At 36.3% G+C, this 25,034-nt stretch overlaps 1 protein-coding gene across 4 annotated transcripts in view; it reads left to right on the top strand.

Annotated features, from left to right (window-relative positions):
- DIAPH2 (diaphanous related formin 2) overlaps nucleotides 1-25,034 on the top strand; it is an 824,692-nt gene that overhangs the window by 422,736 nt on the left and 376,922 nt on the right. For all 4 annotated transcript variants that reach the window (XM_057717321.1, XM_057717320.1, XM_057717322.1 and 1 more), the window contains one exon: nucleotides 19,115-19,244. In XM_057717321.1, the coding sequence (XP_057573304.1) occupies nucleotides 19,115-19,244 (130 nt within the window). The remainder of the gene's footprint in view (nucleotides 1-19,114; nucleotides 19,245-25,034) is intronic.

The raw sequence follows: 25,034 nt of genomic DNA, 5'->3' as shown, positions 1-25,034 counted from the left end.
TTCTCCAGAGAGTTGGCTTACCCAGGATCACTCAGTATTGGAGGCAAAGTTAGAATCCCAGTTTTCCTGGGACTCAAATTATTTCATTGGCTCAAGGTATTGTTTAGAATTTCATGATCTCTTTTGCTTCACTCAAATATGCTTTTTCCTATTAGACAGTGTTTGGCATTATTTGGATTTGGGGGAGATGTGATTGATAATTTTCTGAGAAGAAAATTGCTTTGAGGGAGATAATTTATCTTGGAACAATTCTGTGTAAGGGAAGATTAGATTCTTTATAGAGAATGGGGTTGGGTAGAATGTTAGGTGCTCTTACCAAGCTTTCCTTTTTTGACCCGTGGGTCCTTTTAACTTTCCTTCCTATGGGCTCTTTGCAGCAAAGAGTTTTCAGTTGGTGATCTCTATGATTCACTGGTTAAAATCAGTGATGTAAGCTCCAAAGCTACAGCAAAATACAGAGGAGCTCATTCATGTTAATTTGCATTTTAAAATGTCACCACATAATATAGCAATACACCATATCATTCGTTCATAATTCATGACCAGTAGACACAAACCTCTCAAGTTAAGGGTTTGTCTGTGTCTCAGTATATTACAAGGGTGAGTCAAAAATTATACGCACTCGGGCTGTAGAATTTATTTTAATTAACTTTTACAAAAGACAAATACATAATTTTTCAACATAATCTCCTTGATTTTCAATAATTTTGTCCATCTGTCAACAAGCTTTCAGATTCCCTCATTAAAAAAATGTTTTAGGCTGAGCGCGGAGCCACAGATGCACTGCTGCCTTCACTTCTTCATCAGAAGTGAATCTTCGTCCTCGTAGGGCTGCTTTCAGGGGACCAAGCAGGTAAAAGTCTAATGGAGCAAGATCAGGACTATAGGGAGGATGCTTTAACATCTCAAAAGGGAGTTTTTGCAGAGTGTCCACAGTGTGGGCAGAAGTGTGTGGACGTGCATTGTCATGCAAGATCATAGCACCCTTGGATAGCAGTCCTCTGTGTTTAATCCAAAGTTTAGGCTTCAGCACAAACTTTTCAAAACCTAAGTCTGTCGTGGATTATTTCATAGGGAGAGCCATGGCTGATTTGCAAATGATTTGCCACATAATGCACTGTCACTCGTCTGTTCAACAGAATCATCTCACAAGTACGCTCGGTGTTGTCATCAGCCGTGGACGTGAACGGGTGTCTGGCTCCTTCTTGATGGCTAACGCTTGTGCAACCTTCCTTGAACTTCTCTATCCATTCCTACACACTTCTTCTTGACAAAACACTTTCTCCATACTGAGCGCAAAGTCTTCGATAAATAAAGGCACTAGGTACACCCTCAGACCACAAAAAAGGAATCACTGCCCGCTGCTCTTCTTTCATGCAGATCACAAGTGGGGCATCCATTTTTGCTCGCATTGCAATTACAAATGAACTGATGTAACACGTTCACACCTGCGCAGCAGTGACTGGGGAGACAGTAGCCTTGAACGGAGAGCACTAAGACAGTGTGGCCAACAGAAGTTTTAATATAACTGGAGTGCAGATAATTTTTGACTCACACTCGTATGTTGAAGCAAGGACATTCACCGTTGTTGACCTCTGAAAAAACTAAGCACCATAGAATGGCATAAGGACAAGATATCATTCTTAGTGTTAAGTGGTTTCCTTCGTTCAGCTTATTTGATAGTTGACCTTGATTTAAATCCTTTGTGTTGTGCTTAATGGGCTCTCATCATTGAGAACCGCTCCATGTTGAAACAGTGAATGTTGAACTCTTGTGTGACTATGTCAGTGGTGACATTTTAGATTCAGTTTCTATAACTGTGTCAAGGGTTTTGTTTCCCGTAGTTCTTCACGAAAATCAATATACCCAAATTTGTGGTTTTCAAAGAGCAAGCATTAATATTACTTACGTCAGTGAGTGCAGAAATGTTTAAATTTATAGAACTAAATTTATTTGTTTAAAGAAACAATTCTCCATAAGCTCTTTTAATTCCCATATGTTACTCATTATATGTCCTCAAGCACATAATATTGATCAGTGCGTGTGGACTTGCGCACATGGGCAAATGGTAATACTAAAAGACTGCTTCAGTCTTCTCATTTCTCCAGTGATCAAGATGCGTGGATACCCCCTCAGAAATGCAGTCCAGAGTCCTCACCTCCAATGCCCTTCATGTTTTTTAAAATCTGAGCAAAGCACAGGCTACCTCTGAGTTTCTCTTCTTTAAAAATACAGCCCTCTAAGAGTTGGAAACATATGAGCATGTGCCCCTAATTCTGTAATCCTGTGAACACACTGCCATGTGCTTGGAAGATTGTCCTTCAATTTGAAAATCAGCTCTTTTTTCCACTTCTAAGATGTAGGGTACCTAGTCTCTTTATATCTCTGTACCATAGTGGTCTGCACATACAGATTGACTCCTTAAGTAGAAAGAAAACTTGGTGAAGGTAGTGTGTGTTTCTGTCTTCAGAGGTATTTTCTTCTAAGATAGATATCTCAATTTTTCCCAAACGGTCACAGCATTTTCCAGATTTATGTTAATGTGAAGAAACATCATATCGGTCTTATTCTCAGTAGCCTATGTTACAGAATTGAGATAGGAGAAAAAAGACTGACTGCTGTCTCAGCAGGGGTGAAACTGTTCGATCATGTGCGGCATAGGGATTAACCAATTTTGTAGATGTACTTTTTCAAATTGGTATAGTTATGAAAGAGTATGTCTATCAGAATACCTTTTTTGAAATCTTGAGCTCTGATGAAAAGAAACACTCACACCTTTATTCTCCTACATGCCTCTAAAAATACAGAGTTCCCATGAGCTTATTTAAAGATTTTCCTCTAAGTTGAAATATTCATTAATTTACATTCATTGCTGCAAATGTCAGCTAATACTTTAAATGTAACACTTGTTTGTTTTCTCAGAATTTGATTGCATCTGTTTAGATATTATCCCATTTACAACACTATAGTTTAGGTTGTGTGAAAACTTCATTATATCTCCCAATTTTCAGTTTATTAAATTCTCTGGAGAACAGTAGTTTATAAATGTTATTTGTCTGATGCAGACTTGATTAGTATTCCTTGTCAATATCGACTGCTTTGGAAACATTTTTTTTCTCTCAATATTTTTTTCTACTTTACTTATATATGTGAAACTGTTTTGTCCTCTAAACACACATACACACACACACCCCAAGACCCTTCACTGAAATTCTTAACATTGTGATGCCTATGCTGCTTTCCCTGGTTTTAACTTCTCTGTGTTACAGTTAAACCTGCCTCCCATATGTCTAGATAAGTTGCTATAAGGGGTGATATGAATATATATGGTACCTACGTACACACTTGCCTCATGGACTAAACATGCCGAGTTACTGCACTCCTCCATGCAAACACATGATCTTTTTGATATGGAAGAGGTTCCAGTTTTTGAAAATTTTATATTAGGGGAAGGACTAAGAAAAAAGAATTAAAAGCCAGACCAAACCAAAAGCGGTGTGTGTGTGTCTGTGTATAGAGCAAGAATGAACGTGAGAGAGAGAATGGAGTGAGAACGTCTCAGGAATGATTTTCAGAACTGGATGCTCACAGAGAAATAAAATTGAGTTAAATACTTTCTCTTACAGGTAAATTGACAGACTTGTAAAGAACTTTTAAAAAATGCAAAGTATGAGTTGCCATGCTATGCTTCTTATCTTCTGCCAATAATAATTATTTAAAAAACCAACAATATATATTTGTATATAGAACTATAGTGAGGAGTATAATTTGTTTCCAGTAGGGGACTCGTGTATGGCTTTATGACTCATTAAATACAGACTCATTTCAAGGAAACAAAAACAATGAATACATCTGTATTTTCTTTCATTTTAAAAATTTTGTCTTACGCTGATTGAAAAACACAGTCAATTTAGTACTGTGCCATCAAGATACTCGTTGGAGTCATTGTGACTAAACAATAATGGATGTAGTTAACTGTTCTAGTGGGTGGTAGGGCTGGCAGAGATGAATAATTCTCTAGTTTACAAAAAACCTTGTTTTTTTTTGATTCTTGATGAGTCTCCCATATATCAGGAGTGGCAATAAATAATTTCAGCACTGGAGCAGACCAAAAAAATGATGATTTATGGGACTAGCTATAGGTCTTACTAGGTTCGCCACAAAGACTGTTTCCATAGACGATTTAAATGAACCCAGCTGGCTTAGTATTCTGTGAATTGCTGTAGTCATTTTCTGAGTTTAATCTTATGACTGATTTTGTAATTCTCACAGTGGGGGAAAGTTGACAACATGAAGAGCATTTAGTGAATATAATTAGGAAGTTTGAAAACAAATGCCTTTTTACTCTATAAAAGCTCTGTTCGAAGGGGATTTCAACCCTGTATGAGACTGTTGTTCAGAAAAATGTGGCTACTGTGACTGAATATGAGTGATTATCTTACAAACTGATTTTCCTGTCCAATGAAACCATACTAATAATGAAGTCATGACAGAACTTTAAGAAGGAAGGCTGATGACCATGGAAGGAGGTTTATAAGCAGTTAATATCCAAATAAAACTCTAAACATCTAATTATCCCTGTGATAATTTTAGGAAATCTGAGAAGTATTTTTAGCTAGTAAAAAGAAGTACATTTTAGCTAGTATTTGGGCAGCACGTTGGCCACATTTATTGATTATTTTCTGTGGAGCCCTGTGCTAGATGCTTTGCAGGCATAAAGAGAAATAAAACGTACATCTCTAGTCCTTGAGGGCCTGGTGAGCTAGTTGCCAAATACAGAACACTGTAATACTAAAACAAGAGGCAGGGAAGAAAATAGGGAGAAATGGGGTGGAGAGCAGTGAGGAGATGGCTTTTATATAATAGCACACATGAAAAATAACCTATGTTGCTATAAATACTGGCTAACTAACTACAAGATAACAAAGTGCTCTGTTATATGATAGCCCATACTATAAAGCTGCCCCTCTTCTTTAGAAAGGAAGTACACACGATAAGGCACAATATCAGCCTTATTTACAACATGTGCTTTTTTACTTATCTCCCACAAACCATAGCTTAGATTTTGTTTTTCCTGTATTCTGTCACGGGGGCAAGACCTGCCATTTGTTTTTTGTTCTTTTTAATTCATCTTTTTTTTTTTTTTTTAATCTGCATTCGCAGAATACTCTCTTCTCTTCCCTTTTCTGCTACAGTAAGAGTATCTTTAAAATGGCTTTTCGTAAGTTCCTACTGCTTTTTATAATTGTGTTATTATTTTTAAAATTTTGCACAAAATTAATCCGTACCTGTTCAAAAACAGTAAAAGAATGGTACCCGCTGTATGACTGTTATGTGTCTGTACCCTTCCTTACTCGCTAATTGGACACACAAAAAATCAAGTAATAGTTCTTTTGTTTGTTTGTTTTTGTTTTTTTTAAGAACCTTCATTGAGATACAGTTAACAGACAATAAACAGCATATATTTAGAGTGTACAATTTGGTCTCCCAATCTCCCAATTCATTCCCCCCCAACCTTCCGCGCTTTCCCCACTTGGTGTCCATATGTTTGTTCGCTACATCTGTGTCTCTATTTCTGCCTTGCAAACCAGTTGATCTGTACCATTTTTCTATAGTCCACATATATGTGTTAATATACAATATTTGTTTTTCTCTTTCTGACTCATTAATATTTCTTTTAACAAGAGAATGTCATGAGATTTTTCAGACAAATTATGTAAGAATGAAGAAAGGCACTGTTTAATGCTCTGTGTGAGGGATCACTCTTTGGAATCCAAGCAACTTAGTATGAGGAGATATAAGCTATTCAGAGGTTGACTATTTAGAAAAAGGAACTCAATCTTAAAATGCAAGCAAATAGATAGATACTAATATTATCTTTTAAAAATTTTATTGAAATATATTTGATTTACAGTGTTGTATTAGTTTCAGGTGCACAGCAAAGCAATTCAGTTATACACACGTTTCTATATTATTTTTCAGATTCTTTTCCCATATATGTTATTAAAGAATATTGAGTATAGTTCCCTGTGCTATGCAGTAGGTCCTTGTTGGTTGTCTATTTTATATATAGGAGTATGTATATGTTAATCCCAAACTCCTTATTAGAAATTTATATTAGAACAGAATATTTTACTTGGAAACCTGTATTGAAGGAATTTGAAAAGTACTGTAAGCTATTCAAAGATTTGGGGAGAGATGCTGATGTATGATTCCAAGGATTTTTCCTCAGTCACAGCCTGGTTCATTCAGATCTTTTTATATTTACAGATTTTAGCCTTCATGAAATATACGAAAAATACACAAGTAATATACCAGAAAGGCCTGGGTACTTGTCACTTTCTGAAAGCATCTCCATAGCACTTTGTTTGTTGTGTTAACTATTTCAGAAGTAAAACGTGTTCACGATCAAGAGAGATTTGAACTTAACCTGTGATTTTTTAAAGTAACTTTACCAAAGTATAATTGATATATAGTCAAATTTTGCTATTTGTATGCACTGCAATCAAGACACAGAACAGTTCTATCCACCTGTAGTTTTCTCATGCCCCTTTGCAGTCAACTCCCACTCCCAGCTCCAGGCAACTACTTATTTGCTTTCTGTCGCTATAGTTTTACCATTTTTCTAGAATTTCATATGAATGAAATAATCCAGTAATGTAGTCTTTTGTGTTACTTTGTATTTGTTGTGGCTTTCTCTTAGTGTAATGTTGTGGCATATATCCGTAGTTCATTTTTATTACTGAATAAAATTCCTTTATATGAATATACCACATTTTTATTTATTTGATGGACATTTGGGTTGTTTCCACTTCTTGTCTGTTACAAATAATGTTGCTGTTAATATTCATGTACAAGATGTAAATTTCATTTATCTTGGGTAAATACCTAGGACTGGGAATGCTGTGTCTTATGGAAAGTAAGGTTTAATTTTAAAAGATGCTGTTTTCCAAAGTGTTTGTACCAATTCTGTATTCACACCTACAATTAAATTAAACCACAATGAGATATCATTTCATACCCATGAGATGGGCAAAATTTTTAAAATTCTGATAATATCAAGTACAAATCAGAAATGCCACTTGTAGTATATTCTCTAGCTAAGCTCTTACGTAAGGACTCTGGAGACATATACAAGAATAATCACTCTGGAGACATGTACAGAAATAACCACTATCAATAGAGTAAAACGACAACCCACAGAATGGGAGAAAGTATTTGTAAATCACATATCTGATAAAGGATTAATATCCCAAATATATAAAGAACTCCTACAACTGAACAACAACAACAACGAAACACAAGCAACCTAATTCAGAAATGGGCAAGAGACTTTAACAGGCATTTTTCTAAAGAAGATGGCCAATAAGCACATGAAAATATGCTCAGCATCACTAATCATTAGGGAAATGCGAATCAAAATCACAATGAAATATCCATTCATATCCATTAGAATGGTTACTATCTAAAAAAACAGAAAACAAAAGTGTTAGCGAGGAAATGGAGAAATTGGAACCCTTGTGCATTGGCTTCTGTGAATGTAAAATGGTGCAGCCCCTGTGGAAAATAGTATGGTCGTTACTCAAAAAATTAAACATGGAAGTACCACATGATACAGCATTCCACTTCTGGATGTACACATACAAGAAATGAAAGCAGAGACTTGAACACATATCTGTATACCAGTATTCATAGCATTATTCACAATAACAAAAGGTGGGAACAACCTAAGTGTCCACTGACAGATGAATGGATAAACAAAATGTGGTAAATACATACAAAGGGTTATTTTTTTTTAAGTTCTTTATTGGAATGTAATCGCTTTACACTCTTGTGCCAGTTTTTGAGGTACACCAAAGTGAATCAGCTGTATTTATACATATATCCCCATATCCCCTCCCTCCCGCGACTCCCACCCACCCTCCCTATCCTGGCATACAAAGGGTTATTATTCAGCCCTTAAAAAACAAGGAAATTCTGGTATATCCTCCAGCATGGATGAACCTTGAAGACATTATGCTAAGTGTAAGAAGCCAGACACATTAGGACAAAGATTGATAATTCCACTTAATTAAGGTACCTAGAACAGACAAATTCAAAGAGACAGAAAGTAGTCGTGCTTGCAAGGGGGTAGAGGGGATGGGGGATGGGAAGTTATTGCTTAATGGGTGGAGAGTTTCAGTAAGGAAAACAATCCTGGAGATGGACAGTGGTGATGGTTGCACAGCAATGTTGAACGTACTTAACACCGCTTAACTGTACACTTAAAAATGGTTATTTAAATGGTCAATTTTATTTTATGCGTATTTTACTATAATAAAAGAATGTTCACGGCAGCATTATTTATAAGAATATCAGTAATAATGACTCCCCCCGCCCTCCCCAAAAAAGGGAAACTAGATAATGGACGTGGTCAGCACAGGAATTTATTATTTTCATGTGGGCTAGTATACAGTCATGAAAACGAATGAATGGACATAGCTAATTATGTAACTCACCCCTGAATACCTGCTCCTCCGATTCTAATTATGCCGGATTCTAATTATCCTTTAGCAGTATTGCATATCTTTCTGTGTAACTTTAGCCTTAAAAGTTGTTCTTAAATAGCTAAAACCATTAGTGTTGCACCTCCAAGTGTCATTTATTTACAGTGTATATAGATGGCAAGATCAATTCTATACACCCATCTGGTGGTGGTGATAATCTTTGAAGCTATGTACAGATAAAAAAACCCCCAGAACTCTTCCACCCATTCTCAAACCTCATGCATATAAAACAGTTTTGTTAAGTAAAATCCTCATGGCAATAAAAGCCACAAGTTTTAGTTAAATGCTTAAACCATTTCTGAGAGGAAACCACTGAAGACCTTAGGGATATTCATGCTTGTAAACTATTTCTATACCAATTTAGAATAACTTGATTTTTGTTAAAACTATTCTCAGAAGAACTCCTATTTGGTAAGCCTCCTATAGGCAGGTTGATTAACTAAGAATACTTGAAAGTGCCAGACCAGCTTTTCTTTTTAAAGTATAGACATAATTCATTAATTCTTTCTGGCCTTTCTTCAAATAAGGACAAACGGTTGTTGATTTGCCACTGATGCTGGCTCCTTCAGGTTAATGCATATGCAGAGTATTCTCCTTGAATACATAAGTAGGGCTAGAAGGGAAAATGCTGAGAGGTGGAACAGGAAGAACAGGAAAGCAAAATTTGTCTTCTCTGGGAAACGAACATCGCCACTGCCCTGCTAGGCCTGAAGGTGGCAATTGAGATGAATCCTTCTGCCATTTAATGTTGTCATGGTTTCAAGTTTAAGCTCTCCTTTCACAGATTACTGCCATACATTAAGCTAACAAGTGTAAAACTCTTAAATTGCTCGACTTTTACACAGTTGATATCATCTGTTCCCTTTTTATTGGAAATACCATTGTAATACCCAAATCAAGAGCATAAAAAAGGGACAGTCAGGCCTCCATAAAGAATTAAGACATTTCTCTACTATAGATTACATTTGGCTGAATTAATGTCAGCCCTGGTCATGTAGTACCCAGAAAAGCATTTTGGGTGAGACTTAGAAATAAAGCCAGGAAAGCATGTATGAAACCTGTCTTGGTCTTTGCTACAGAGCTAATGTCTTTATGGTAATTACAATCCTTATACATTATCTTTCTCAGTGTTATTGCCACGTGTGGTGGTGTTGAAGAAAGCAATAATTTGTAAACAACCCTTGGCAGAGAGCACAGCACTTAATTTTATTTAAATAAAGGAGACGAACATTAGAATTCATATGCTGTACCAAGATTGGCACGCAGTAGTAGCTCTTTTGAAATATGCATTGGAGCATTCATGATTGCTTAAATATTAACTGTTCCATGAACGTACAAATATAATAGTGCAAAAAAAGAGCCATGATTAGGGAAAATTTTTGCTAAAAGAAATGAAGTTGAATGATCTGATCGTATTGATAATCTAGGTGGGTTTATTTCAATGATTCAACCAGATTCCTTTACTGCATTTCACTATCTCCTTTCTTTGCAAGGACAATTCGATGTAAATATGGATCATGTGGTGTTGCTATCTGTCAGAACTCTTTTCTTGACACAGAAGGATTAGGCAGTTCTGGGTTTTCCTGAGTAAGGGACCTGTTGATAAGTTTGCTGAATTTCATGTGGCCATTTGTATAAACACCAGGGGAAAAAGTAGGGGGCGTGTCTAGAAAGACCTTCCTTCTGGACTTTTATCTCACATTGACGTGTTTTCTTTTTTTTATTGAAGTATAGTTGCTGCACAATATTATATAAGTGACAGGTGTACAATATAGTGATTCACAATTTTAAAACATTTTTGAAGGTTCTACTCCATTATATTTATTATAAAATGTTGGCTGTATTCCCCATGTTGTACAATACATCCTTGTAGCTTATTTTATACGTAAGTTTGTAGCTCTTAATCCCCTACTCCTATCTTGCCCTCCCCTTTCCCTCTCCCCACTGATAACCACTAGTTTATTCTCTAAGTCTGTGAGCCTGCTTCTTTTTTGTTGTATTCACTACTTTGCTGTATATTTTAGACTACATCATATTGACGTTTTAATATTCTTAGATCTGCTTAAATGTGTCCTGAAAATTTTCCTTAAGTAGCACCCACTCTGCCTTACCACTGCATTTCTTACAATCTGTATATGAAAATCAGTTTCATTTCTGATAAATACTTATTCTACAGCAATTCATGCAAGAAAACCTGGTTTTCCTCCTGCACATTCTTGCTTCTCCTGGAAGAGAATATTCTCTGGCAGCTGGCTGGATATTTGTTTGTTTAGTCATTCTGAGAATTCTCTGGGCCACTCTGCAAGTTGGGTGTAAGATTTCTTTTGGTGGGGGCATGTGGTCCACAGCTTTGTCCCTACATAATGTGCGGTAATGCATGTACACATTCTCACTCTTGGACTTCCACCGCACATGTGATTGCCGGCATTGGAAATGCAATACCAGAATGTGCCTGTGTTGTGGGCAGTGATGATGCTTCCCCGCTTTTGCCCTCTTTCTCTTTACATTCACCTGCTGTGGTCTGATCTCTGTTGGTTCATATGAAGAAACTTTGTTTCACATATGGGTCACTGCCTTTGTCTACTTAGAGCCAGTATACATTCGCCTGGAAATTAGGATTGGTGAAATATACTGCAAGGCAAGACTTTTTTTTTTTTTTTTAAAGGCGAGTCTTTTTAGGGAAAGCATTGAAACCAGATGTCTGCAACTGAAATTTGTTATTCTTATTCAAAAATTCTTGAGTAACTATTTAAACATGAATTCGGATTTGCCGATAAGAAGTGAGTTGGCAGCTTGAGTTAGAGTTGGAAGGTATAAACGATCTGCTGGGTTATCTAGTCCATCGCTCTGACAATACAGAGTAGACAAGACACACTACAACATCCTGTGAGTGTATGTTCAATACAGTTTTAGGTGAAGGACAAGGGTCAGTTTAAAAGACTTATGAACAATGTATTCAGAATATTCACAGCATGGGACATAGTGTTTGGGTCATCTACACTTCGATAAGTAGATGATAAATTATGACACAAATCATTCTCCTGTTTATGTAAATTAAAACCATTCTTAGTGATTCTGTCCTTCAGGTGCCACAGATTGCTACACAGCTCCGCTCTAGTTTTGAATTGACACAAAGCTTTGAAATCATGTTGACACTTCAACTATTTATTTATTTATTCATTTATTTATGGCTGTGTTGGGTCTTACTTGCTGTGCGTGGGCTTTCTCTAGTTATGGTGAGCAGAGGCTACTCTTCAGAGCATGGGCTCTAGGCACTCGGGCTTCAGTAGTTGTGGTGCACGAGCTCAGTAGTTGTGGCACACAGGCTTAGTTATTCCTCGGCATGTGGGATCTTCCTGGACCGGGGATCGAACCCGTGTCCCCTGCATTGGCAGGCGGATTCTTAACCACTGCGCCCCCAGAGAAGTCCCGGCACTTCAACTTTTTATATATGAAAGTAATTATGAGAGGGCCCAAGCAAGCTGTGGAAAATTGCCAGGCATCTTCTTGCCTGGAAATTTCCTTGAAAGAAGTCTAGTGGTTCTCACATGTTAGCAATGGCTCTGAATCACCTGGAGGTGCTATCAGAAGTTTTTGGCTAGTTTATTAAATTACATATCGATGGACCCCACCCTCAGAATTTCTGATTCGGTCACTTTGGTGTGTGGCCCTCAAATTTGCATTTCTATCAAGTTCACAGGTGATGCTGATACTGCTGGTTCAGGGACCATGGTTTGAGAACCAGTGAAATAGTCAATGTCCATCCATTTTCCTTTCTCATGATTTTTAATTCTTATTTCTTCCATTGCCTGATCCCCACAGCCCTAATTATGCTGAACATATTCAAGACAAATAATTATAATAAGCTTTATTACTAGCCTCACCATTTTCCAGCTGCCAGCTCTACTGCCCCCCCCCCCATTATCTAGTTATTTGTTATCCGTAATCAATATTTTGAGTAAATTACCTTACATGTTACCTCCTTTTTCTGGCTGTCCATTCTTTTTAAGTTTGCACCCCGGCACTGTATTGAAACTGTGCTTGAGCTTCACCGAAGATTTCTTTAATCATCAAGTCAGTCCTCATTATCTTTGGCCTCTCTGTAGCATTTATTCATTCAACAAACATTTACTGAACAAAATTGATGTATTCCTCTTTCTTAATTCAGTTCGGTTTGCGTTAGAAACCCGGTGTGTATAAGTTACCATGTTGTATTCTGGTACCAGCTCTTATTATCTGTTTACCTAGGTCAAGTTATTGAATGAAGCACTCTAAACCTGGTCCCTTACCTATAAAATGAGCTTGTTAATAACTAATTACCTGAATTCTTTTGAGGATTTTTTTTTTAAAGGTGACCCATGTAAAACACTTATCAAAGTGTCTGGTCCATAAGCACGTGATAAATGAGTTAAAAATATTGGTTCTCCTCCCCCTTAAAAGAAGGATAGCCTACTACCACCTGATGAAAGAAGAAGGCATCTAAGTGTAGGAAGAACATAAGAAAATGGGTCGAAACCTTATTCCATTCATGCATTCAGTAAATATGTATTAAGTGCCTGTTATGTGCCAGCCATTGTTCTAGATGCTGAATATATAAAAGTAAACAAAGCAGACCAAAAAAGTACCCTGTCTTTGTGTAGCTGACGTTGTAGCAGAGAGAGACAGATAATAAATAAATAAATAGGGTACATAGTATATTTGTGATAATTGCTATGGAGCAAAATAAAAGAGGGAAAGAGGTAAGAGGTGTTTTGAGAGTAGATTGCAACTTTAGATAGAGTAGCTAGGAAAGACCATAGTGAGCAAGTGACTTTTGAGTATAGATCTTGAAAGATGGGAAGGAAGTAGCTATGCAGGTGAGTAAAAGCGAAACCTTCCAGGCAGAGAAAAAGCACAAGCACAGACTCTAAGTAAGACACATGCCTGGTGAATTCAAGGAGCAGCAGAATGGAGCCTAGCATGGCTGAAAGGGGCTGATGAGGGATAATAGGTAGCGATTAAGATCTCAGGTAACGGGAGACCAGATCACAGAGGGACTTTTAGGTTATGCTAGTGACTTACTTTTGTGTGAAGATGGGCAACTAAAGTAGGCTCTCATCACTTCTAATCTGGATGATGATCACTGTTATGATAATACCTTATTTTATTCAATTCTGCAAATCTTATCTAACACCCATTTTATGGATGAGAAAGCTGAGACATAAGAGTGTTTAGGTCACTTGCCGGAGGTCACACAACTACTGAACAGTAGAGTCAAGGTTCAAACCCAGTTCTGTCTGAATCCAAAGTCTGTGCTCAATAACTATTCTGATTAGAAATGTGAACTTTATCATGTGAATTGTAGAGCACCATTGGAGTTTTTGAAGGAAGAGACTGACATGGTCATATGGATGTTTAAGAAGCATTATTAGGTGAAATCATATAGGATAAAATGAAGCAGAGAGAGTGGAATGGCCATGACCACTTTCTCATAGATTAGCTCCACAGAGCTACCACTTACGTTTAAAAAATGAACTGCCACCTCCTTTCCAAAGCCAGGTTGCTCCAGAGTTATAGTTTTCCTTGTCATTGACACAATACAACAATTCTTTTAATCACCAGAACTAAAACTTTTGGAGTCTTTGATTTTTTTCCTTTCCCTCATCCCAAGTATTTCCTTTCAGTGACTTAATCCTGTTTGTCTTCACAATATGTCTTGAATTTGTCCTTTCTCTGCCTTTTTTTTAACATGTACCATAGTTATCATTTTAACTGTATCAGTCCTTGATATTTACCACCAAATTATTCTTCTACGTCACCTTTCTGTATAATTTTGTGTTTTATCCTAAATTCTGGGCTCCCTGAGGCTTTGAAAGTACCATGCATTGCTTATCTCCCATCCCTTGGTCCAGCCTACAGTGGATCATCGAATGCACGTCTACATTCGTAATTGCTTTGTTCCTAACCTGTGTCGCCTTATAAATGTATACTGCTTGGTTTCCCAAGGGGCACATTGTAACTTTATTCTGGCATTCACTCTCAAGTAACGCAACAAATATGGTGTCCTGGAAAAGGCTGGGCTTTGTGGTCACTCTGTGTGTGTGTGTGTGTGTGTGTGTATACACACACACTTAATTTAGAAGTATTGCTTTATAGCCCACGCAAGTGGTAGCTTATATGGAGAAAAATCTTCATTCAGAGAACACTGATTGCCTTCCTAGTATGTCCTAGCATGCTCCTAGGTACCCTAGGTACTGTGGAGAATAAAAATTAGCAAAAACAGGGTCTCTTCCCTTGAAAGAGCTCATAATGACTGGAAGAAACTACTGTGTTGAAATGTTCATAGTGAAGGAACATGGCAAAAGAAGGAATTAATTAATCCTTAGAGGAGTCTTCAGAAAGGAGGGGGTAGCTGAGTAGTCTTGAAATTTAAGTAGGTATTCACTTGGCAGATAGAAAAATAAATAAATAAAAAGGAGAAGCGTATACAGAGAGAACAAGATGTACAAAAGCACGGTGGTATAACATTACATGGTACGTTCAAGCAATTGTAATCAGACTGAAGAGAAGGGTAGGCACCAGAAAGCAGCAGGGGACACGTCAGAAAGGTAGACCAGGGCTAGCTCAAAAAGGGCCTTAAATGCAAAACCAAGAAGTTCGTGTGCTTTTCTAGTAGCTGAAGGGATACTCTGGAATTGGAACTTTGAATGGGTTTTAGTCATTCTGACAAAATTAAACATTTGAAAACTAACATCTGTGTGGCGAGGTTAAAAGAAGTGAAATTGTTTGGTTTAAGAGAACAGGACATCTGAGAAGGGAGCTTTCACTCTGTGAGAGGTGGTTATACAGAGGATAGTGACGAGTTATTTTCAGTTTCCACTGACGACAGAGGAAGAAGAAATACACTTAAATCTCAGTAGAAGGGAAAATTACCTACAGGAGGGGTCCTTCACAGAAAGATTGAGTGTGACTGACGTAGGTGATTAAAATGTTGGTTCAGGCTCTCTGGCTGTGTGCTGGCTTCCGTGTATTCAAACCACCTGGTTTCAGAAACACAGGGCAAAGACTGCAGGTTTTCAGGCTCGAATGAGAGTATTCAAAATAAAAAATCTTTTACAAGGCAGTTAGTTATTCAGATATTTTGCTGTCTGCCTAACTGAACTTTTGGAAATGTACTTGAACACATCACATATAAATATTATCTTTCATAATATAGCCCTCCTGTTTATTAGAAAAGAAGAAATGATCAGAATTTGCTAGAGAAATAAGTGTTAATCTGTTAAAGGTATTTTGTATTCATGTACCATTTCAGAAAGTTATTAAAGATTAGGTAGATACAGTTAGTATAAAATCAGTTATTAATCTTTATGAGTAACATTTATTGGTCAGATGATTATAATTAAAATCGCTATATGGTTTATTAACTGATGGCACTTTATCAGTGAATATAATAAATTATTCCATTTTTATTATCACTCATTGATAACTCACCTTATTAAGATATTATAACATTTTTTAGCTTTTTCAAATAATTCCAATTTCTGGAACTACTGTTTGTGTTTTTATTGTTTGAAAATATATACAAGACAGAGAATTATAGGGGGACCATTTTGTTCATCTTTTTGCACGTTATAAAGAGAAGTCCTATATCTATCTCGTGCCCCTGCCCAGCTGATGCCGGTGAGAGGGAAAGCACAGTCCAGGATGCAAACAGGCACTTGGCTCCTCGCTGGAATAAACCTTAAAATGCTTACAGTATAGCCACCAGTGAGACTCTGGCAATATGAACAAGTGTTATTGGAATATTTGATGTTAATGTAAAATTTACATAGTTTGGAGTTAACCTGATATCAAAGGGAAGTCAATTTTATTTGTTAATAAACTAACCCAAACACTTTGGAAGTGATTTTGAACATACTCAGATTAGATTACCTTTGTGCTACCCCAAGAGATGTCTATATCCAGCTAGTACACTTGGAAGAGCAAATTATTGGATAAGTGCCATTAGCCATTAGAAGTGATGAAGGTGAGTGTTTTTAGTTGCCTTCTGTGCTTGACATTGAACCACACAATAGGTCCTGAGAGAGATGATGGCTAATGTGTGAATAGTGTAGGCATGCTAAGAGAGACTGAAGACATGATAATACAAAGTAAATATACTTTAATAAGTAAAAATCCTTTGCTTTTATATTTTAATATTATATATTCATTTTTTTGTTTTTGACTACACCGCGCCGCTTGCAGCATCATAGTTCCCCGACCAGGGATTGAACCAAGGCTCATAGCAGTGAAAGTGCTGAGTCCTAACCACTGGACTGCCAAGAAATTCCATATATATATATATAATATATCCATATTATATATATATATTTCTTTTAATGATTGGTGATTATTCCCTGCCAGTTTGAAACCTTAAGATGGACTCCCAGTGTGAGGTTATTTAAAAAATAAATATTGCAATGCAGATTTAGCAGTTAGTCTACCATACCAACTAAGATATTTCTCAGCTTGACAGGATAGGCACTTGGCCATCTTTGTCCATGCTTTGAAGGGAATATTACAGTTCTAAAAAACACATGCATACTCTGTCTACCACTTTTTCTGATTTCGACAAAGATATTTAACTGAAATGTTATGCATTGTTTATCTTTTAAAAATGTAACCATTCACTCTTCTAAACTTTTTAACAGAAATTAAACTATGGCCCTCCTTCTGAATAAATATTTATCAATTACATACAGTTTCTGAAAATCAGACACTTATAAGCATGCATGGCTAAAAGGAAATTTTTAAATCACCCAGAAGATTGACATATGAGCACAGTGGTACTTTTCTATTTTCGTTTTCCTTTCTAGTATTGGCCATGTGCATTTAAAAGAAGTTATGATATATTTGTATAATTTGGTGTCCTAAAAAATTGGTGGGTTTTTGTTGTTGTGGGTGTGTGTGGGTGTGTGTGTGTGGGTGTGAGTGTGTGTGTATGTAAATAATTTGTTTCCATAGAGTTTACAAAATATAGATCAATTTCCTTTCCTTTAGGAAGATGTGCCTTCAGTTTCCCTAAGCTCCTAATGTTTTTAGATTTTTAGGATTTAGGAAGTAATTTGTAAGAAAACAAAGAAAATGTTTATTTCCTTATTACTTGGAGTATTCAGCATACTTTGAAAGGGATGCATTTTGTGAACATATAATACTGCAATCTCAGGTAAAGACCTCTCTTTAGGAAAGCGAACCTCCCATTGATTCTTCTACAGTTGCAAGCCTTACTTAAGACAAATTGCGCTTAGGTTTTTGTTGCTTTTTGTTCTTAGAGCTTGTCATTGAATTGTGTCATTTCAACCTTGTAGTACTTAAAAGTCTTTGGTAGATCAGCATAATAATGCAAATTTTAAAATATTTTACCTACATGGGATAAGAAATTCTAAAAGAAATCAATGTGACCACTTCAGTTATCAGCATCATGCCTCCTGTGGCTGTTTGTTTTGAGCCTGGAGACTAACATTTCTTTTTAATTGTTCATATCATTGAAACATAACAGTTGTTAAAAAGCTGTAGCACAAAAAGAATGGGACTGATTGATTAAATACGATTTTTTTTCTTAGCCAGTAAAACAATAAGGATTAAATTACTCTGTAATTACCTAAATATCCTCCACAGCCTTTTCATAAACCTGTTTGTAAAGAATACTCATTTATTCTAAACAGTAATCCTTAAAGCTAAAAACCCCAAACCAGTATGAACATCAGTGGACAAACCCATCATCTAAGGATTATAGAATTAAAACATCCAATAGAATGAGAAAACTTGATACTTTATGCCGTATTTATCCTTTGTTTTTAAAGCAAATCCTTGATTTCATTTGCAGCTTAGTCTAGTATGAGGGTTATATTAAAGAAAACACTTAGATTCTCATCATAGATTTTTTTTTGTCCTATACTTTAAAGACTTTCATCATTCTAACTGCAGTATCCCTTTTCTAGTGTCTCTGAAAAGAAGATACAATGCGTAAGCAGACAAATAAAATTTGACATGTTATCACGATTGTGTGGTCAGATTCTGTTTACAAATCAGCATAAAAAGCCTTCAGTTATTCTTTTTTGATGGCCCATGCAAGTAAAGGAGGGTAAAACGTGCTGGTCTTTTACATTAATTTGCATCAGTGAAGGCCAGAAATGAATATAACCTCACGGATGAATCCAGCTTTCAAGAATATATATCTGTAATAAAGCAAAGAACAGAATGCTGATAACATAAGCACACATTAACTTGGACTATTATCCATACTTAAGTGACTGTTCTTTTCTCATGAAAAGAATAGTTCATTTTGCCATAATAATTTAGACATTTTAAGAAATATGGATTAAAGTTTAACGTTTTACTTTTTTCGGTCATCTTTCTCTCTTTTAAAATACAGAGTTCATTTTAAAATCCAGAACATCGTTACTAGACCCTGGTAGGAACTACCCCAGACATTAAAAAAAAAATTAAATTATTTACAATGAATTGAGTTCATTTATTCATTTCACTTGTTTAAGAAAAAGTCTATATTACTAAAAAATACTAAAAAAAATGTTTTTATTCCATTCCAGATCCGAGATACTAAATCAGCAGATCAAAAGACAACCCTCTTGCATTTTATTGCTGAAATTTGTGAGGAAAAATACCGGGATATCCTGAAATTTCCTGAAGAACTGGAACATGTAGAAAGTGCAAGCAAAGGTAATTGATTTGTAACTGCTTTGAGACTACATCTTGTCTAAGTAAATATTTTAAGTGGTAGGATTAAATAATCTATAAGTATTAATTGTAATTTTTGTTTGCTTACTGATACAAGAAGGAAGATAGTTTCCATTAGCTTATATTTGATAGCATAGCGTGTTTTAATGACCTGCTTTGGACTGACTTTATGTTTTAGTGCTTCTAGGCTGTTGAAGCTTTCATATCTCTGATTAGGCAGTATGTTTGTTCATTTCATAAATACTTAAGTGTATATTGTTTGCAAAATACTGTGGGGCTGTCGGTGATATCAAAATGATCGTGAGATGGTTCTTGCTTGAATGTGTTTAAAATCTAGAAGGGAAGAAAAGACATACACAATGAGAAGTGCTACAGGAAAAGATAATAGAAAAGTTTCGATGAAAGAGAAAGTACATTCAGTGGATAGATAAGAGAAGGTCAATAGGGTGAAGCATGAGAATAGGATTTTTACAGACGTGGAAAAGGAGTATGCTGTCCGGAGAGCAAACTGTCATGGCTTGAGCACGGGTTGGAAAAGAATTTCCAGACACAAAGCAGTGTAGGAAAAAGTAGGTTTATTGGAAACAAAGAACAGAGAGGATGGGAAAGATGCTGGAAAATCAGCGGGCCAACGTCCTAGCAGACCAGGGAGAGCTGACCCCTTTGCGGGCTTGCAGCCAACTTTTATAACCCCTAGACAAAGAAAAGTCCTGCTATGAGAATGGCATTAATCGATTGGTCAGTGCGCCATAAGGCAAAGGATGTCATTAGGTGATAGGCCAGCGTCCTATATGTTGAATACTTTCCCTAACGTGGGGTCATGTTGTCAGCTAGCCTAAGTCAAGAAATGCAGCCTAAGTTAAGATACAAATCTTGCGATTGACGGGGGCGGGGGGCGGGGGGGTGGTGGGATCGAGACAGCTCTGGAATTGAGTTGCTATGGGGGTCGAGCTAACTCTGGCGTTGAGTTGCTAGTCCGTAAGTGAACTCTGACTTTGGTATAGGGCTCCACACAAACAATATGAGAAGGCACAGTGGCAGAATGTGTTAGGATGGGTGAAAGAGCCTTTGACTGTCAGGCTGAAGCAGTAAGGTGGCCATCTCAGAGACTTCCATGTCATGCTAAGCAGTATGATCTTGATGACACAGGCAGCAGGGCATCATTGAAGGACTCGAATGGGCAGGACTTGGCACCAATGAGGAACAGGAGAGGAGGAACAAAAATGTCTCCAAGACTTTAATTCAAATGGATTAGCTTTGTTGGTTAGTGAGTACTGTCTACTTTTAGAAGAAGTTGAAAAGTGAAAGAAAGGAGATAGGATGAAGGAAACTTTTTTTGGAGGTGAGATGATGTATGTGGAGAAGTACATTTTTCTTCTTGGATAAGAAAAGTAGGCCATAAATCTTATATTTGAAATTGCACTATAGTAATTCTGCTTCTCTATAACTCTGAGGACTTTCAGTAAGGACTCAAAAGCATATATGTTTCCCAAGTTTATTACAAACCATATAAACCTGTTAGTGTCCTTTGAAGGAGAAAAAAAGTGTGTCTGTAAAACCCAGAATGTCATTTGTAGGATATTGTTCAGTGGTCATCTCTGCTGGTCTGGTGGTGTTGTTCACATCCTCAACATATTTCTTTTATTTAATGAAATTAATGACATTTCTTTAATTCCTCTCTAATTTAATGAATATTATAGTTGTTTCTATTGTCTTGTTAGAAGAGAATAATCATAAGGGTACCTATAGATCCCCCAGTCTCAGCCAAGTATGTATTGTACTCAGTTCTATTTGTTTGTTTCCTACATCTGGGCTTTTGGTAAATCCTTTAAATATTTTTCTTTTACAACATCACCAGCTTTTTTCTTCCTATCCATTTCAAGAGCAAAACCTCTCTGTTGCATTTTGCTTATTTCTGCTTTTGTGTTGTCTTCCTGCCATTGTGTTCAAAACCTTGCCAGAAATCCTCATTGTGTCTTACTGTGTGGACTTCAGCAATCCCCATTCTCAAGTTATTTTGACTAGTTCTTTTCCTTTCCCTGTGAAACTCAGAGTTCACAGCTCAACAAGTTCTTAAGTACATTCTGCCTGCTTGCATCCCTCTTTCGTTTCCTTCTAGTTTTCATTTCAGTGTGCTGAGACGTATTTTCTCTTGAGCTGTTTTTATTTCTTTCTAATAATCCTGTCTCTGTGTATGATTTCATGCTGCCTCCTATGCCTGGAAATCTCACCTGCCCTGTCCTCTAAGACAACTGACTGTTATTTGTCAAATCACTGTTCAGAATCCATTTCCTTTTTTTTTTTTTTTTTTTTTAATGTTTTGCTACTTAAGCCTTAGAAGAAAATACTTGTGAATTTAGTTTGCAAGAAAAAACAGAATGTGGTGTGAAAGGTCAAGCAATTATTTCTTATTTATAGTTAGTTTTCCTTGGTGTTTAAGTCTAACTTGTCTTGTTTGCTTAATATAGATTTCAGCCCTGTTTGAATCACATTCTGTCACCTCCAGTACTGTGTATATAGCAAGCATATCTATGTTCACAACCAACCAGCAAAAATAAAAATAGATCAACACTGTATATTAATTCATTTTCTGTGATTATGGACTATCTCCTTGTGAAATGATTGCCTACAAAAAGAAAAAAGTACCTTTCTTTTTAAACTGGAGTGATATAGATAAGATGAAACTAATTCAGTTAATAATTGAGTTATAAAACTCATGTTTAAAGAATAATTGTATGACTACTAATATCTTTCTTCTGTTTTTTGTTTTTGTTATTTTTTCTTTCTTGTACCTTTGAAAATTCTGTAGTTTTTATTTTATTTTTTAAAGTATAGTTGATTAACAATATTGTGTTAGTTTCAGGTATACAGCAAAGTGATTCAGTTATATATATGTATATGTTTTTTCAGATTATTTTCCTTTCTAGGCTATTACAAGATATTGAATATAGTTCCCTGTGCTATACAGTAAATCCTTGTTGCCTATCTATTGTATACATAGTAGTGTGTATCTGTTAATCCCAACCTCCTAATGTATCTCTACCTCTTCTATGTCTTTTGATAATTAAAACCTGAGTACCTATTTTGATAGAATAAGGATCTTTTCTGTCTGGTATAGCAAATAAATGTATTTCAGCTCAGTACTAAAGTTATAGACCTCAAATTAACTGACAAAGAAAACAAAATTACCTTGAAGTGCAAAGAAAACTGAAAGTAGGAAATATGTGGGGTCCATAGAAAAATGTATTTTATAATTGCCTTCATTCCTTGTAAAGCTAACCTTCTAAAATTGTGTGCATCTTGGACGATGCAAAGCTATGGTATAAACTTAGCATATTTTCCTAGAGCTCAGTAACTCAAAGATATTGAGGGAAAACACATCATTTTTACATTAAAAGAGATATATATTATGGAGTGGAATGCAAAATTCACATGAATTTTTAAAATAAAACAGATGACTTCAAAGAAATTTCACACTTGCCGCAGATCCCTAGGGGAGCACGTTCAATCTTCTCTTCCATTAGAAGCTCTTGGGTGGGAAAAGTTTATGATGCATGGCCTAAAGAATTGGAGAGTGGTTTTGTTTTGCTTTGGTTTCACTTAGTTAGTTAGTTAGTTAGTTATTATTGCAGGGAGGGAGGAGGCAAGCAGGCAGGGTGAGGGAGGAGAGTGTCTTTCTTCTAAACAGATCATCTCATCGCCCTTATGAAGTTCAGAATCAAACAGTACAATGTAATTTTATTACCAGTGGAGTTAATAAAATAATGTTTCTCTGGTCATTTTCTTCTAGGTTAAATTATAAATCTGCAGGTCCTTTCGTTCATGTTTGACATACCAATGAGTCTTTAGAGAGAAAAGAAGTGGTTGCTACAGAGAATCTAATGCCTTTAAAATATTGAAAATATATTTGATAAACCATCATTACCTTTCCCCAATGACTAATTTTAAAGATTTTATATATGTGTGTGTGTGTGTGTGTTTATATAGTTATATATCGTAGATATATAAATCTATATTGTATAAAGCATTGCTGGTTTACTAGACCGAGTTTATAAGCCCTTCATTGCGGCCCCCCGCCCTGCAACCTCCCCCATGGCTATCACTTTAACTTTCTGCTTTGAGGATTTTTACAGTTTGATTTAAAACCTCTTGTGTTTTATAGGTCAGCTCCAGGGATTAAACCAAAAGGGTTAGTAAAGTTTAATTAAAACTATTCCATTCAATAGGGGAAAATCATATTAATGTATTTGAAGGCACTATTAATCCTAAGGTTTTGCATACTTCCAAAATGGGTTTCATTTCAGTTAAATTAGTGCAGTCCTACAAAATAAAAGCTGGTTAAGTTTTCTGTAAACAGTGTTAATTTCTTATGATTTAAATCAACTGTTATAAATTTTAATGACCAACCATACCTTTTGATATCTGCCATCTTTCCATGCTGTATTAGTAACTCTGATTAGTTATTTACCCACTCTGATTTCTTCATAGGATTTTTTTTTTCTTCAGATCTTTATTGGAGTATAATTGCTTTACAATGTTGTGCCAGTTTCTGCTGTACAACAAGGTGAATCATCTGTATTTATACATATATCCCCATATCCCCTCCATCTTGAGCCTCTCTCCCACCCTCCCTATCCCAGCCCTCTAAGTCATCACCAAACATTGAGTTGATCTTCCTGTGCTATGCAGCAGCTTCCCACTAGCCATCTATTTTACATTCGTAGTGTATATATGTCAGTGCTACTCTCTCACTTCATCTCAGCTTCCTCTTTGCTGCCCCGTGTCCTCAAGTCCATTCTCTACGTCTGCATCTCTGTTCCTGCCCTGTCACTAAGTTCATCAGTACCATTTTTCTAGATTGCATATATATGCGTTAGCATACGATATTTGTTTTTCTCTTTCCGGCTTACTTCACTCTGTATGACAGATTCTAGGTCCATCCACCTCACTACAAATAACTCAGTTTCATTCCTTTTTATGGCTGAGTAATGTTCCATTGTATATATGTGCCACATCTTCTTTTTTCTTTTTTCAGATCTTTATTGGAGTATAATTGCTTTACAATGTTGTGCCAGTTTCCGCTGTATAACAAAGGGAATCAGCTGTATTTATATATATATCCCCATATCCCCTCCCTCTTGAACCTCCTTCCCACCATCCCTATCCCGCCCCTCTAGGTCCTCAGCAAGCATCGAGTTGATCTCCCTGTGCTATGCAGCAGCTTCCCACTAGCTATCTGTTTTACATTTGGTAGTGTATAAGTCAGTGCTACCTCTCTCACTTCATCCTAGCTTCCCCTGCCCCAACTTCACAGGACTAATAACGATGAAAGTTTAGATTAGAGGAAATATTGTAGGGAAGAATCTATGAAATAAAGAAAAAGAAAAAAGTAAAATCATAGCAGAGTTTAAAAAAAGTCGGGGGAATGCAGAAAACCAAAACAACATTTTCCGAAACTCCAGAGCTGGCAGAAGCTTTAGACATCATCTTGTCCCTGCTAAAGGAGACCCAAGATGGCTTTTAGTCCAAATTCATCATTTTACAGTTGAAGAAACTGAGGCCCAGAATGATGAAGGAATTGCCCACGATCACACAGTCAATGAAGGTTTGCAGACCTTTGTCTCTTGTTTTATTACATACATGAAGCTCCACTTTTCCTTCCTTCATGGTCTAAAATATACAACAGAGATTCACACTCACATATTGGAAAACATAGAAAATCAGCGCTGACCAAATAAAAGATTTATTGGAGTATAAATGCCACTTTCTCTA

Source organism: Hippopotamus amphibius, chromosome X (assembly GCF_030028045.1).
Source record: "Hippopotamus amphibius kiboko isolate mHipAmp2 chromosome X, mHipAmp2.hap2, whole genome shotgun sequence".
Lineage (NCBI taxonomy): Eukaryota > Metazoa > Chordata > Mammalia > Artiodactyla > Hippopotamidae > Hippopotamus > Hippopotamus amphibius.
This window is presented reverse-complemented; position numbering and strand designations above follow the sequence as displayed.